Source organism: Penicillium cinerascens (assembly GCF_028974065.1).
Source record: "Penicillium cinerascens strain IBT 15544 chromosome Unknown contig_1_segment0_segment0, whole genome shotgun sequence".
Taxonomy (NCBI): Eukaryota; Fungi; Ascomycota; class Eurotiomycetes; order Eurotiales; family Aspergillaceae; genus Penicillium; species Penicillium cinerascens.
The window spans coordinates 351,815-367,273 of record NW_026695287.1 but is presented as its reverse complement, the minus strand read 5'-3'; the positions used below and the strand labels follow the sequence as shown (position 1 = coordinate 367,273).

At 49.5% G+C, this 15,459-nt stretch overlaps 3 protein-coding genes across 3 annotated transcripts; all 3 read right to left on the bottom strand.

Moving 5' to 3' along the window:
• Nucleotides 1–1,882: 1,882 nt before the first annotated feature.
• N7498_001710 (uncharacterized protein) lies at nt 1,883–2,889 on the bottom strand (the record flags this gene model as incomplete). The annotated part of the gene is made up of 2 exons (XM_058448772.1): nt 1,883–2,528; nt 2,576–2,889. The coding sequence occupies 2 exons, from the start codon at nt 2,887–2,889 to the stop codon at nt 1,883–1,885; spliced, it is 960 nt and encodes a 319-aa protein (XP_058311116.1).
• A 333-nt stretch (nt 2,890–3,222) lies between these two features.
• On the bottom strand, nt 3,223–8,872 carry N7498_001709 (uncharacterized protein; the record flags this gene model as incomplete). Its single annotated transcript, XM_058448771.1, has 3 exons — nt 3,223–3,713; nt 3,774–7,369; nt 7,419–8,872. The coding sequence occupies 3 exons, from the start codon at nt 8,870–8,872 to the stop codon at nt 3,223–3,225; spliced, it is 5,541 nt and encodes a 1,846-aa protein (XP_058311115.1).
• Nucleotides 8,873–10,358: 1,486 nt separating this feature from the next.
• N7498_001708 (uncharacterized protein) lies at nt 10,359–15,009 on the bottom strand (the record flags this gene model as incomplete). Its single annotated transcript, XM_058448770.1, has 2 exons — nt 10,359–13,695; nt 13,748–15,009. The coding sequence occupies 2 exons, from the start codon at nt 15,007–15,009 to the stop codon at nt 10,359–10,361; spliced, it is 4,599 nt and encodes a 1,532-aa protein (XP_058311114.1).
• Between the last annotated feature and the right edge of the window lie 450 nt (nt 15,010–15,459).

Below are 15,459 nucleotides of genomic sequence, written 5' to 3'. Positions count from 1 at the left end.
CGACCATTGTACCCCACATGCTCCGATAAGACGAAAACAAGCACCGGTGAGCGGCTGCTGCTGAAGTGTTTAGCTAGAATACATGTCATGATTTTGATGGGCTACTACGTTCGAAGTAGAGCCTTCCCGATCTCGTCGGATTGATTGTGAAAATTGGAAGCCCTCAATTTACTTCCAATTAGTCCACGCCGATTTCATGCAGGACAAACACCCAGGGTTCAACATTGCGGTTACACCATGACGAATTCCTCGCTGCCAATTCCTCGCTGCCAATTCCTCGCTGCCAATTCCTCGCTGCCAATTCCTCGCCGTAAATATATCATCAACAATGCGACAGTGTCATTCAAAATGCCCGGGTGTAGATCATAGGACCGCATATTTAAAGTCTCGGCGTGGGGAGATGTAATCAATTGCAATAGTGCCTGTTCATTTCGCATTCTCCTATACCCAGCATTGACAACTTCGCCTCACTACTATGTCTCAAACATTTAACGAGTTGAACGGGGACAGGCATTTAATCAACGCATCACTACTTGATCAAATAGTCAGGAAATTCCAGGCGCTTTGCCCAATACGTACCGGTGCCTGTCGCAACCTCTTTCGAAGAAAGGATAGACTAGAGTCTACCACATTCTCACTACAATCGAGAAGCAAAGCAGACTTGCGTTTGCCCGCCCGAAATTCAAATCTCTCGTCCTAGCAGAGGCCAGTTCTAATAGAGATCAAAAGCACTTTCAGGCTAAATACATATAACATTCTAGCCCAGTATTCCATCTACAGGCACGGCGAGAATACTACAGTTCCCAAAGCGCTGGAAATGTTAAACGAACTTCATCGGCCTCCACATCGACCCGGAACCTAGTTGTCTCAACCCTGAGACTAGTTGTAACAGAAAGTAGCTTCCTTTATTGCTTTTGTCTCCTCTTCTTCGAGCATCAACGTCACTTCCTATTCCCATGCTTAGCTTGGTAAAGAAAGTCGGCGGCTCCCACTTACCGTAGGATGATCTGGAGGAAAGGTCGACTGGAGAAAGCGGAGGTCCCCACGACGCGAGCGGCGAATAACGATAACGTGCACCACCTCCAAGCCAAACCACTTGGTCAACCGTGAGAGAATCTTTGGCATGGTTTTGACAGGATACAGTAGAATTCGAAAACAGATTACCCCCCAGACACTGACGCTTTGTTTCTCGGCCCGTACCCGAGACGACGCTAATCCGTACTAAGAGAAGGCGTAAATAATCCTTCTATAATACTGGAAGACGCGCGCAGCGCGCGCATCGGCCCTGAAACGATGAAATTGAGTGGAAATAGAAGGAAAGTAGAGGGTGATAGAAAAGGTGAGTCGTAAGAGTCTACATGGTGGCATACACGGTAGCATACTCCTCGCATTGTGATTCGTTAACACTGCCGTGCGTGCATGACTAGCCGCACGTGATCTGCATGGACGGTGGTCGTTATCTAGATAGGGTCTGGTTAAATAATAGATTTCTTAAGTTGCGGTTTATCAGAATGCGCGGGGGATATATTTGTGCGCTTCTAGAATTCTTCGGTCTGTGAGTGATAAACAAGGGGTATTTACGGGAATCCTAGATGAAAAGATGGTGTTCAGAAAGAATCACAGTCCTCACGGTGAACACGAATAGAATATTTCTAGGAGGAAGTAATGTTTGTTTGCTGAAATTGTCATTTTCCCCTTTGAACTGTAATGAATGGATAAGGTAAAAAGGGAAAGCGAATGGGAGGTTCTCCAACAATAAGTTGAGACAGAACATAATGTATGTGAGTAATGAGGTGAAGTTGTTCGTAGGACTGAACCTGGAAGAGAGTATAAGGTGCGAATTGGGGAAGAGGTTTAAATTGTTGAGCTTTGAATGAGAAGGTTAGTTTCTGGGTCTTTTTCGTGATCTCTGGGAACGCGGCTCTGGTGTAGGAGTGCGAGGTTGTGGTAAGGGTTGACCATCGTCGGTCGTGTCCGGCCAGGTTATTAACGTTCCTTCGCCGTCATTGTTCATGGAAGTAGTTCCTGTGGGGCTGTATGACTGTCGGAGGGTTGGGATCGAATCATCCTCCAACACGGGCGCTGGCTTGAGTGGAGAACCAGTATTAGCCCTTTGGGACCAGCGGTCCTGGCGTTTCCGTTTACTAGCTGTCGGAGATGGTGTGGATGGCAAAGATTGCGGTTGGGTTGGAAGGAAATGTATGTCGTCCGTAATCACAGCTAGCTGGCGATTGTTCTTGGTGATGCCGAAAATACGCCCTGTCAGAAAAATGTTGGTGTTGATGCTCAGTGGTGGGAAGTTCACCCAACGTTGCCCGTTCTTGAAGTATGCAGTAAGGGGGAATGTGTTATGGCTCCGAGTCGAACTGTTGTAAACTGTAGATTGGAGACGGTAGTGTAGGAGAGTTGTGCCAGTATTTAGTTGACCTTCACGCTCAAGGACAGTCGCAAGGACGGTTACGACGGGCAAAGCCGCTTCAGGGCAGTGCATAAAATATGAACTAGTATCTTCTTGGTCGCCCGGGTGCCTAGTGTGGGTCAATTTGTGTGCTTAGTGATTGTGAAAATTACTAACCTCTCAACGCCATGAGCATGGAGAAGGATGTGGAAGCCGTCACTGTCAGAGGAGGTGGCGAGAAAAGAGCCCCACGCATAAATAAAAGCGTTGGATTGGTAGAGGTCCGGTCGGTTCCCTTCATTGAATAATCGAATTAAAGTGGGAATGTCGTCCTGTTCAACATCGTCTGATTGTATATCTTTGTCCGGTATATTGAGTGATACACGTAACTGCATGCATAGGCTTTTACCGGGGCGTGTTGGATCTTGTTCAACATGGTCGATGAAATCGCGAATATGAAGAATGGCTGGGAAAGAGCCTTGGGAAGGCATAATGGAGATGGACCGGTTTTGTGGGGGTTTGATAATCTAGTAGGATGAGAAGATATCGGTTATATGGGTTAATAGTTGAATAGAAGACGAAAATAGGAAGACATAGACGATAGTCTATATTCGTGTAGGTAGCTATATGGGTGGATCTGGCAGGGATAGCCCGGTCGATACTGCGATAGTGCATGAACATAAGTGCAGATACGAAACATTAGAAGGAAAGTTTCCTCACCGCTTCCCTTAGGAAGGAGGTAGGCACAGAAGAGACAGGGATAGGCCCGTGTTTATTAACTTTATCGCCTATATACGCAAGATACGGGAAAAAATGACTGGGCATTAGGTGAGGTATCTCGAGGTATCAGATTGCCATGCAGCAAGAGTGTTCGGTTCCAGTGCCCGCAGCCTTTGCATCTCACCGAGCAATTGAGGATCCGGGGCGTGTTGTAGGTCGCTCATTTCAATTGGTTGTAGGAGATGAAGACCAGCAAGTGAACGAAGACGGGATAGTTGCACGTAAGTAGAGCAGAATCTCCGGTGGGCGTCTTGGCCTCGAATTTTGCGATCATTCTTGAGATCCAGAATGGCGGATTCGAGGGTCGTACCCTGAATTTTATAGTCGGTGAGACAGAAGGCCGGGCAAATAGGGACCTGTCGCCGACGCACCGAGAACCCCTTGACAGTTATAGACGCCTCGAGTGGAAAGATAGGTAAGACATTTTCACTTAAAGAAGGAAGAGAAATCGATTTCGATCGGCTCGGTTTGAACAGGAGACACGCTGGAGGCTTTGTACAGAAGGTGTACAGTTCATCAAGCTCGTGGAAGTCCGCTAAACGCGAACGAGTCCTATAAGATAAGAAGCCGCATATATTAAGGGGGGTTGACGTACCGTCCGGGTCAACCACAACGCCCACAGCCTCTCCAGTCGCACCATTAACTAATCCAGCAGGCGTGCATATGTTTGTCAAAAGCATTGTCGGCATTGAAAGTGTATAGAGAATAAGTCCCGGAAAAGGGATCTTTGCTCCCTGCTCGGGAAGCCCGAGTAGGTCATCCGCGTGAAGCGTTAGATCGGTCGGCGCAGAGGACCTTGTGCGGGTGTGAAGCGCGGGGAATATCAAAATTCTCTGACGTTTTGACCGAGCGAAGCGCTCGATCTGGAAACGATTTATGATATGTCGGAGCGCGTTTAGTTTAACGACTGCCGTCGTGGCATGCAGACGCGGATCGTCGAGTGAAGTTATCGCCTTTGAGTTCAACACCAAAATATCATCGTGTGTAAGTGTGGCAGTCCTCGCACGAGTAAGTATGTTCCGATATGGTAAGTCCTCCGCCTGGCGCATCTGCTCGTCGAGGATAATGACTTGTTTAAACTGATTCCAGATAAGCTTCCCATCCTGTTCGGTCCCATTTCTCGGAGGTTTCCATAGGGGCTGGCCTTGGACAGGAGGGAATTGGTAGAAATCCCCCATAAGGATAACCACAGGTAAACCGCCAAAGAGGTCCGGCGATGACCTCTCAAGAGATCGGGCGATCTTGCAGTGGGTGTTGATGATGCTAAGCGCGGAGAGATCCACCATGCTCACCTCGTCTATGAACATAATGGTTTTTTGCGTCCATAGCCTGCGAACCCTTTGCCCCACACCGGTCCGTCGATACCGGTTCAGAGAAATGCCAAGAGACGTGTGGTAGGTGCTTCCTCCAATAACATCAGCGGCAGCTCCTGTTGGGGCCATCAGGATGATCTCGTTCTTGCGGTGAAGCAAGTCCATAGCAACGGTAGTTGCTTTAATTATCTGGCTTTTGCCCACTCCGCCTTCACCTCCTACGTAGAGGAGTGTCTGTTTTCGCTGTGAATGATCATACGGATGGTCAGTGCAGTTGAGGATCTCGGTCAGGACTTTTTCCACAACGATGCATTGTTTCTCGTTCAGGGGAATAAGCTCGCGTACGAGTGAAGTTACTGAAAACCCAGTGGGATTTTGTCCCACTCGCGAGCGAAGATGCAGCAAGTCAGGGAGTGCATCTGACCCAGCGAGTACAGGCAGTAAGACATTGTCGATAAGGTCGATATTGGAGTCATCAAGGTCTGGGACAGCGGACGTTGACGATGCAGTGTTTGGATCTTGGGTAGTGAGCCTCGTAAAATTCTTAATCTGGTCCTGCCATTCGTTCAGAGTGGACACCGGAAAGAAACTGAGACCAGACGACTGATATAATGTGCTGTCAGAAATGTGGAGGGGTCGGAGATTTTGTAGCTGAAGGGTTAGAGTGAAAGAAAACGAGGCGAGAGTGGTGATTTGGCGTTGAGCATCTTGGGCCTCGTTCGTCCAGCGTCGACTTATCGCCAGAAATGCAGCCAGAAGGGTTTCTTTGGTCAGTGAACCATCTAGATTTTGTGGCAGATGCGGATCCTCATTTTCTGAACCCGATGCGGGGTACGGAGGACTACCCAGTTCTTGGTCGATTGGGCTCGCGCGTTCATTAGTGCGGCTGCGAAGTATTGCATCAGCTTGGCAGTCACTCTTTGATTTGCGCAGGAGCTCAACGTTTTCCGCAAATGTACGAATATATGGTGGAAGTGTTGGTTCAACACATGTCCAAACATGATGAAGAATATCATGTGTTGATGTGGCAGGAGGATGTGTTTGTTGAAAAAGTGAGGGCAGATTTTGCCAAGGAATGAAAAGTCCGAGGAGGATCTCGGCAAGATCGTTCTGAATCGCTGTGGTTGTGGGATTTCCATCTGGGACGGAGTCCTCCGAGGACTGAAATTCTGTCAGCTCGCCTTGTAGGGTTACTGTGGCCGTCTGAGAAGGAGACTGAGCCAGTCTCTGTATATGGGTTCGGTGTCTTGGATGTGCATCCTCGAAGGGGATGTCTTCTGTCGTCGCATCCTGGAGTCTCTTGGTGCGCACTACCATGCAGTATTCGAAGATGGACAAGGAAGATAAATGACTACCACGCAACTTATAATTGTCGAATATATTTGCCGGTGCAGTTGCGGTTTGCTCATAATTGCATGGCTCTTCTCCAATCGTATCTGATGGCAAGGTATCTCGACGAGACTGTCCTGGTGGAATTAACGAACGAACGTACCGTCTGAGCCACCAGAGATTAATGCGAGTAAAATTATAGTTGAGTGTGTAGTAGGAGGGAAGTTGAAGTAATGTGCTCGCCACTTGGACCCCGCTTATTTCACGATCTTGGGACAAGCTATTGAAGCAGCGGAGGGCAAACTTGTCCATGCCCCTTTGACGGAGTCTTATATCTACCGTGCTAGGAGTAGGAGCGGCGGCGGCATGTTCAATCATTTGTTTCAACAGCGCCGCTTTTGTGACCATGTGGCACGGCGAAACGTCATCCTTGGTAGCGTAGTTGGTAATGTAATACAGAAGGGACAACGACTTGGACACGGTCGGAATCCAGGAGATGTCATGATTTGAGCGGATGCAGGTGGCAATGGAGGGATTCCACGGATTAACCCAAGCATGGTTACGAGCAAGGTGAATGATGCCGTACTCGTCTACTTTTGCTGCGTCTAGAAGATCGCGAGGCATACCGAAGCGACAGACATGGTTGTTTGATCTTTGTGGGCGGTATTTAAAGCAAGTTGCCGTATGTCGCTTGGAGTGAAGTTGTTTCGTACGAGCAACACGGTTGCTATCGTAAAAAAGTTTCCGCATGAATTCCGAGTCTGTTTCTTGGCCAGTTGATGGAGGAGCTACGTTCGAGAGGGTTGATTCATCGTCCTCGTCAGAGCCATGTAAGCTATGCATCACGACAGTCCCCAAGAAGGTGATCATTCGATTTGCGAAATCACCGTCTGCGAGGACACGGTCACGCAAGCGGACGAAACCAAGATTTCCTCGAGTCCACACCAATGTGTGGAGATGTAACATGCCTCGTCCATTACTTTCCACCACGCCAAAGTAATTAGAAACGTCCCCAAGGATCCCAATGTCGGCAGTTTTGCTACCGAGAAGACCGTTAAGCACCGCCTTGCATGTGCAGTGGAAGAATCTCGCCACAGCCACAGGGTCAGACGTTGCTGTCACGGATTGGATGGCCGATGTCACGTTAGCAGGGAGGTCAGATGAACACTGGACGCCAGCAAGAACCAGAACAAGAGGATTCTGAAGATCGGAAGGGTTGATTGTTAGCCAGAACGCTGGCATACCTTCTCGAACGAGAAGACCTCGAAGTTCTGCCCGGATCTGTAATTTTTGGAAAAAGGATCCTGGTACTTGTACACCGATGGCGGTGATGTTCTTGAGTAGCCGTCGGATTAGCGGATCCGAGGTGGTTTGATTGGTGCTAAGCTCCTCAGCTGCCTTTTGTAGGCGATCGACATTAAGTGAGTCTAGATCCCTAGCTACCGAGGTCCACTGGGATCGTTTGATGAGAAGAGAGTTGCCAAGACATGAATTCCGCAGCTGTATGATGTCGTATAACAAGTACATGAACGTCCTGTGACGAGCGAATCTAAAAAATTAAGCTAACAGTTTGCACGGATAGCCGGAGAACAACTTACCTCCGGCTATGGTGACGAAGTGCCCAATTTGCGAAAGCAACAAGGGATACAGTTACAGCACGATCATCCAGATGACCTCCAATCCCTCCCGGGAAAAGCGTAGGGAAAGCAGATGTGAGATAATGAGGATCGTCCCATTGATTTAGAAGCGATACTTGGCCATGTATACGGTATTCGATCGTAGGGACCCGTTGATGAGCGGTAGGTTGTTGAGAAGAATGGCTTGCGTGGCTGGTGGGGGCAAATTGAGGTTGCGTTTTGAGCGGCGGGTCATTGACAAGGGTAAACACCGTGTTCAGCAGACGCAGGTCAGGGTTCTGCCGATCTCCATTCAAGTCAGTAGTAACAGAACCAGTGACTGGAAGAGAATCGTCGATGAACTGGTGGTTGTCCTCTGCAGCTTGCCAGTCGTTTTCGTAGTTACCTTCTTGCAAATTAACACTGTAGCCCGCCCGTTCGTGGTGATCCGTGTTGTCTACACATATTACTTGCTGCTGTATGTCTGAAGGTATAAACTCATCGGGCCAGTGATTGACAGCAGAATGATCAATAGTAACGTTGCCGTATAAAGGATTATGTCGCACGAGATAGCGAAGAGCAGCAAGCACCTTGTGCTTACGAACAGTGAAAAATGGCTGCAGATCAGCGGTGGTCGGGGAAATTTTCCCCAGCCAGAAGACTTTGATGAGTTCAGCGAAGTGCAGGTCAGGGCTTGGCAATATTCGAAGGAGAGGTTTTGGGTCTTGTGGTATAATGATAAAGTGGCCGCGTAACGCATAGTAGCTTGCTGGCGATGATCGGCCTCCAGGGCGCAGCTTCAATACGACCCCCACTGGATGGGACTTGGCAATCAGGTATTCTTCGGTAAGAGTAAGATCTTTAAGAGCCTCGGGGTAATGCTGACACAGAACAACGTTGATTTTGTTACCGGCGGAGAACTTCGGAACAGAGCCGCGTAGGAGTGGCGCATGGCATCCTGAGCATAGGTTCCAGAAGCCATCAATGTAGCCGCATCGATCGAGGAAGCCTGCCAATGGCTCCAATACAGGATCTCCATCAAGAAATCGACGCGTGTCATTGCTAGGAATAAGCATGCCGCAAGTGCAACAAGCAATATCTCGGCTGGAGACAGCCATTTCCTTCTCAAATCGAGCTATAGACTGGCGCACAAGTGGGGTGGATATGTCCTGTGGAAACATCCCCGAAGCACGCACGCGAGACTCATGTTCCTGGAGCAGGAATTCAACAGCCCGGTCGATAATGGGAGACCGACTTGTCGATGGTAGACCTGGAGGTATAGATCTTCGACGCTTGGGTTGAGGGGGGTGCGCGGGTGTTATTAGTGGAGGAAAAGAATTTAGGTTAGGGTCAAAATATATACCAATAGTCTGGCGAAAATCGGAGGGACGCTGCACCACATTCGATCTCCTCAATCTGCAGTTACGACAACGCATAACACCTGGTCGAGCGGCGAATGGAAGTCGACAGTCATAGCACGGACTATAATACGGATTTGAAGAGAGTAAAGCCTCGCAAGGCATGCAGCGAATATTTGGAGAATCCGCGGGAATTGGAACAAAGCAGCGTAAGCAGGGGCGTGTTTCCCGTATAGGTGGGAGCAGGGAAAATGGACAAACGGGACATGTTGGCGATTGAATAGTCGTAGACAGACGTACTTGACGCCCACAGCCAGAGCAAAACCGATTAGACAACATTCAGGGAGACGTAGACAAAGGGAAAGTGAGGGGCAACGGAAAAGACAGCGTTCTTTCTATTCGAAGAGGACATTACAGTGGCGATAGAAAGCATAGGGTTGCAATAAACTGGATGGCAAGAAGCAGATGATGAAGCAATCACAGTAGCGGGAGGTGCATAATTATGCAGAGCGAACCCTACAACCCTAAGCCAAGACGATCTAATCCGAAGAAAGCGACAATAATGCAGGTACGCGAACAGGCAAGGGCGAATGACAGACGTGCGTGGCAGAACAAGGCATATATAGTCAAGCCACCTCTTTTCGCAACGTCTCGCGCACACGTACATCCGTGTTGATTAACTGGGGGACGCGCGCTGTCGCACGCTGTAAGCCCTGAAACGACGTGGCATTAGTGGTCTTTGATGCGGAGGACGTGGCAGTAGAAAGGTTTGAGATGTGAGTTGAGAGAGGCCTAGTCTACGGGTGAAGCCCAAGTTGCAAGTGTTTCGGCTTCTAAGCGGAGTAACCTTTCCATTTCCACAATGAGATCAGGATCGGGAGTAAAGCGGAGGTCATCAAGAGTAATTTTTTGGAGTAAATGGAGACCTTGGAAAGATCGCAGTCTGGAAAGCTGCACGTACAGTGAGCAGTATTTTCGATGGGAGTCTTGTCCTCGTCGAGCCGTATCGTTCTTTAGGTCTAGGATCGCGGCTGAGATGGTCGAGCCTTGCACTTTGTAATCGGTGAGACAAAAAGCGGGGCAGATCGGGATTTGTTTCCTTCTAACGGACAAGCCCTTCACTGTGATAGAACGTTCAATTGGAAAGATTGGCATGGTTGAAGGTGGGAGATAGTCAAAATGTGTTGTTAAGGCTCTGTCGGGTTTGAATAAAACGGAGGCAGGTGGTCTTGTGCAAAAAGTGTAAAGATCGTCCAAATCAAAAAGTTCGGCTGTGCAATTACATTAGTGAGGTTTGGGGATCTCAAATGTCGAGCGGCAACTTTCCAGCTGGGTCCAAAACAATCCCTACCGCGGTACCCGTGGCACCGTTGACCTGACCGAGAGGGGTGCAGGCGTTAGTAAGCATTACGGAAGGCATGTCTCTCGTATAAAGAAGAAGCCCCGGAAATAGGATCTGGGCACTGTGATCTGGTTGGAGTAGCAAGTCATGAGCCTAAAGGCGAAGGTTCGTTGGACCAGTTGACTTAGTCCGAGTGTGGATTGCGGCAAAAACATAAATTCTCTAAGATCTCCGCCGAGCAAAATTCTCGATACGGATCCGGTTAATCGGGTGACGCATGGCGTTTAATTTGACAATGACAGAGGCATCCTCCGAGGTTGAATCTATAAGCGAGGGAATAGATTTGGAATTAAGGCGGATAACGTCGTCCTCGGTCAATGCCGCTTGCCTCGCGCGTGTCAAAAATTCGCGAAACCAAGGGTCTTCGGATTGTCTCATCTGCTCGTTAAGAATGATGACGTTTTCGAATCTACGCCAGATTAGTCTGCCGGCGGCGTCGTCGTCAACTCTATATCTTGGTTTCTTCCATAGTGGTGGGCCGCGAACAGGAGGGAACTGGAAAAAATCGCCCATAAGAATCACGATAGGAAGGCCGCCAAAGAGGTCGGGAGAGGATCTTGGCAGTGAGCGAGCGAGTTTGCATTGGTTGTTGATCACGCTTAGCATTCTCAAATCGACCATGCTCATTTCGTCAATAACCAAGATAGTCTTTTTTGCCCATAGCCTTCTAACGCGAGCGCTGATGGCTGCTTTATGGGAAAGATTGATGCCAAGAGAAGTATGATAGGTGTTGCCTCCTAAATTGTCTGCTGCAGCGCCTGTAGGGGCAGTGAGGATGACCTCGTGTTTTCGACCAAGAAGTTCCAGAGCGGCCTCAATAGCTCTAGGTATCTGGGTCTTACCAGTGCCACCTTCGCCCGTTATGCAGAGGAGGAGTTGCTTGCGCCTTGATGGATCAAATAACTGATCAGGCCACGTCATAATTTCAGACAATAACCTTCGCACGACAAGGGATTGCTTTGTATTCAGGGGGATGTGTCTGCCAACCAGCGTCAACAGAGAAGCCGGTGTTAGATCTTCAAGGAGCGTTGGTCGAGCTTGTGTGTCGTCAGAAATGTCTGCATTGGTTAATGCAGGTTGCAGCACGCCGTCTCCATCTGTTAGATCAAAGTCGTGCAGTGGCGCGGTAGCAGGTTCGGACGGTTCACCGTCCTGAACGGGTTTCTTATGGTTGGCAAGGTGGCTCTCCCAGTCTTGAAGGATTGTGGATGGAACGAATCTTAAATCCAAGGCGTGATCAGGTCGGAGTGAATGAGTACTTGAAGGAAGCGCGTTTATCGGTGCAGAACCATGTGCTCGGCAGGAAGTGGCCAGGATGGATGCTTTCTTCGCAGCTATAAAACAATCTCGACCCCAGGTCTTGCGTACAGTATTATAGGCGGCAATCAAAGTCTCCGCCGTGAACCTCTCATCTTCAGGAGCTATGAAATAGTCGCTATCCGGTGGATCTTCTGGATCAATGTCCGCCTGGTCTATGTGACCAACATGGTGATCGAACAGCTCGGCGTGGTGGTTTGTAGACTGCCGTAATCTGGCGTCAACTTGGCAATCTTCCTTGGATTTTCGAAGAAGCTCGATATTAGCGGCAAAGTCTTGAATATGCGGCGCAAGTGTGGGTTTGACGGACGACCAAACAGACAAGAAGAGATTCTCTTGATGAGGTTCACAAAGCAACCTGTCGCGCAGACTTTCCCAGGGCAAGAAGAGGCCGAGAAGAATTTCCGCGAGATCATTCGCAATGGCGTCAGTCATCGGATGGCCGCCCCGGACGCCGTCTTCCGCCATCTGATACTGTGTCAGTTGCCCATTGAATGTGACGGTGGCTATTTCAGACCTTGAGCGGGCTACATGCTGGATACAGGTGGTACGTTTCGGGTGGCCTGGGGCAAATTCAAAGTGGTCGCCACGATTTCGTCGCTTGCTTCTTATCTGGACCAGCATGCAATATTCAAAGAGTGAGAAAGCGGCAAGGTCGTCCCCGCGCCATTTGTAGTTGTCAAACAGGCTCAGCGGAATTGCCTCCCCGGCTTGAAAGGTACAGGGCTCGTCAGCAATCTCAGCGGAACTATCAGCCCCTGCAACGGTCTGATGTCGAAGGCCGCGCACGTAATGTCTAAGCCACCATAGGTTGACACGAATGAATTTTGTGTCGACAGTGTAGTGACTTGGAAGATGGAGCAAGGTGCTGGCGACCTGAACACCACTCACTTCTCGGTCGTGAGCCAAGCTATTGAAACAACGCAGGGCGAAATTGTCCATGTCTTTCTCCCGGAGTCTCAGGTCAGTGGCGGTTGGTGGGTCAGCCCTTTTGGCTTTTTCAATAGCTTGCTTCAAGAGTGCTCCCTTCGCTATCATCTGCCACGGAGACACGTCGTCTTTAGTGGCGTAGTTGGTGATATAATAGACTAGAGCTAACGATTTCGAGACGGTCGGGATCCAAGAGATATCGTGGTTAGAACGGAGACAGCTGGCAATTGAAGGATTCCATGGGTTAACCCACGGGTGATTCCGAGCCAAGTGAATCACTCCAAGACGGTCGATTCTAGAGGAGGGCACGATGTCGCGAGGCATACCAAAACGACAAACGGATTTGGACCGGTCTGTTAGGCGGTATTTGAAACATATATCGAAGTGACTTTTCGAGTGCATTTGTTTAGTCCGAGCAACGAGGTTGCTATCATCGGCTAGTCTGAGGTGGAAATCATGATCCGACTCTGGGTCGGAAGCAGAAGGGCATCGTGGCGCGAGGTTGACTTCCGGATCAAGGGGGGTACACTCATCTACGCTCTGGATAATGACACTTTCGAGGTAGTGTAGCAGACGAGTAGCAAAGTCGGCGTCGGCGAGAACGCGGCTTCGCAGATTGGCGAATGAGAGGTTGCCTTTGAGCCAAACCATTGCGTGTAGATGCAGCATCCCTCTACCGTTGGTCTCGACCACACCATAATGGTTTGAAACATCTCCGAGGATTCCTGCGCGATCGCACCCGCTCGCGAATAACCCATCCAAAACAGCGGTGCAGATGCCATGGAAAAATGAGGCCACGGCGACAGGATCGGATGTGGCGGTTGCAGCTCGAAGAGTCGAATTCGATGCAGATAAAATATCATCAGCATATTCAACACCGGCCAAGGTGATAACAAGTGGACTTCGTAAATCCGATGGGTTGATGGTAATCCAAAAAGCGGGCATGCCAAATCGGACGATAAGGCCTCGGATCTCAGAGCGCATTCTCAATTTTTGAGCGAAAGAGCCGGGGACCCACATGGCAATCGTTTTCATAACATGTAGCAGGCGGGAAATCGCTGGATCTTTGACTTCATGATGGATTTCTAGCTCGTGCAGCGCATCACGAAGCCGATCTTCTGTGAGAGAAGAAATATCGTCCGTGGTCGATGACCAGTGACGACGCTGAAGGACCAATCTATTCGCCAGAGACGACTTACGGATTTGTAGCACATCGTATATCAGATACATGAAGGTTTTGTGGCGGGCAAACCTGGTTCAGTAAGAGATGGTCGTTCATCAAAAACACTGTTAAGCAAGCATACCTCCGGCTATGATGTTTCAGTGCCCACTCAGCAAAAGATGACAAAGAGACATTTAATGAACGATCCTCCAGATGGCCTCCAACGCCTAGCGGAAACAAAGTTGGAAAAGCGGCCGTGAAGTATGTCGGATCATCCCAATGATCCAGGAGGGTGGCCTGACCGTGAATTCTGTAGGAAAGCGTTGGGATCCGCTGTCCATCATGCTCAGGCGAACGCTGGGCGCATGACGCTGCATCGTTCGAAATCACGTTTAACAGGGCATTCAAAAGACGCCTATCGGGATTTTGACGTTCACCATTGATATCGGTAGAAACGGATCCGGTCGTTAAAGGCGCATTGGAATGTGCGTCCAGGACAGTATCTTGCGCGGCCTGGAAATCATTTTCATGATTACCCGTGTCCAAATGAACGGAGTAACCTTCACGTTCCTGGCCATCGGCCAGAGTAATAGAAACTATATTTTGTTGAAGATCGGATGGAATGAAGTCGTCTTCCCAAGTGTCGAGCATAGAATGATTGATTGCCACATTGCAATAAACATGATTATGGCGTGTCAAATATTGAAGAGCCGTAAGCACACTGTGTCTCCGTACCAGCAGGAACGGAGATAGATCTGTATAAGTGGGAGGCTGTTTCCCCAACCAGAAAACCCTCATTACGTTATGCAGTGATAATGTCGGACTCGGAAGAATGTCGAGAAGCGGCTCTGGGTCCTGCGGAATGACGATAAAGTGGCCACGCAGAGCACGGTAAGACGCGGGTGATGCGTGGCCACCGGGGCGTAGCTTCAAGATAGCGCCGAGGGGGTGACACCTAGCAATAATGCACTCTTCGACTGGGGTGAGACTTTCCAGAACTGCCGGGTAGTTCTGACACATCGACATATTCACACGGTTCAAAGCCGAAAGCTTCGGAAGGGCATTCTGAGACAGAGACTTGAGGCAAGTTAAACACACATCCCACTCGTTCTCATGCCTACCGCAGTAGTCAAGATGGCCGGCCATTGGTTGAAGTAAAGGGTCAGCGTCTTCCATTTCCACCAGCTCCGGAACGGGCACTAACCTCCCACAAGATGAGCACACACCCTGCTGCGAGGCATCGTCTATAAGATGCTGAAATTGGGTAATGGAAGCTCGTATTTGAGTCTTAGATAGTACAGGTGGAAAATCCGCAGAGGCCGACTCTCTCGATTCAAGATCATCACGCAATAATTTCAAAGCTTGATTGGTGATGTGAACGGAATTAACCTCAGTACCTGCCATATGCCTTTTGGAATGTGGAAGTGTTTGAGAGGGTGCCGGCCTCTTCGCTGGGGTATTGGATTGAACCGAGCTAGGTAAGTTGGGAACTGATTGTTGGCCGTGAAGGTCAGTTTCGGATATTTCCGAGACTGTGGGGATACGGGATCTTGCAGCGGTAGTTGAATGAAAGGTGGGCCTTGGAGCAATGGGACGGAGGCACGACGAAACACGTTGCCTAGAATAATCGCTTTAGAGACCGGAGGAAGTTGTGGACGGAGTTATGGATCCAGCTGACGGTGGCATAATAGACCGGTTGCTAGGTTGCATGACGAGGGATTGTACCCTTGGCGGAGTGGTGTAGGTAGGTGGAGGGAAACGACAATCGGGCCGGGCCACTCGGGGCGGCGAAGTCGGATTCGACGGGAAACAAGGGGCTTGAGGGGCATGCTCGCGACGTCCCGGTGAATCGTA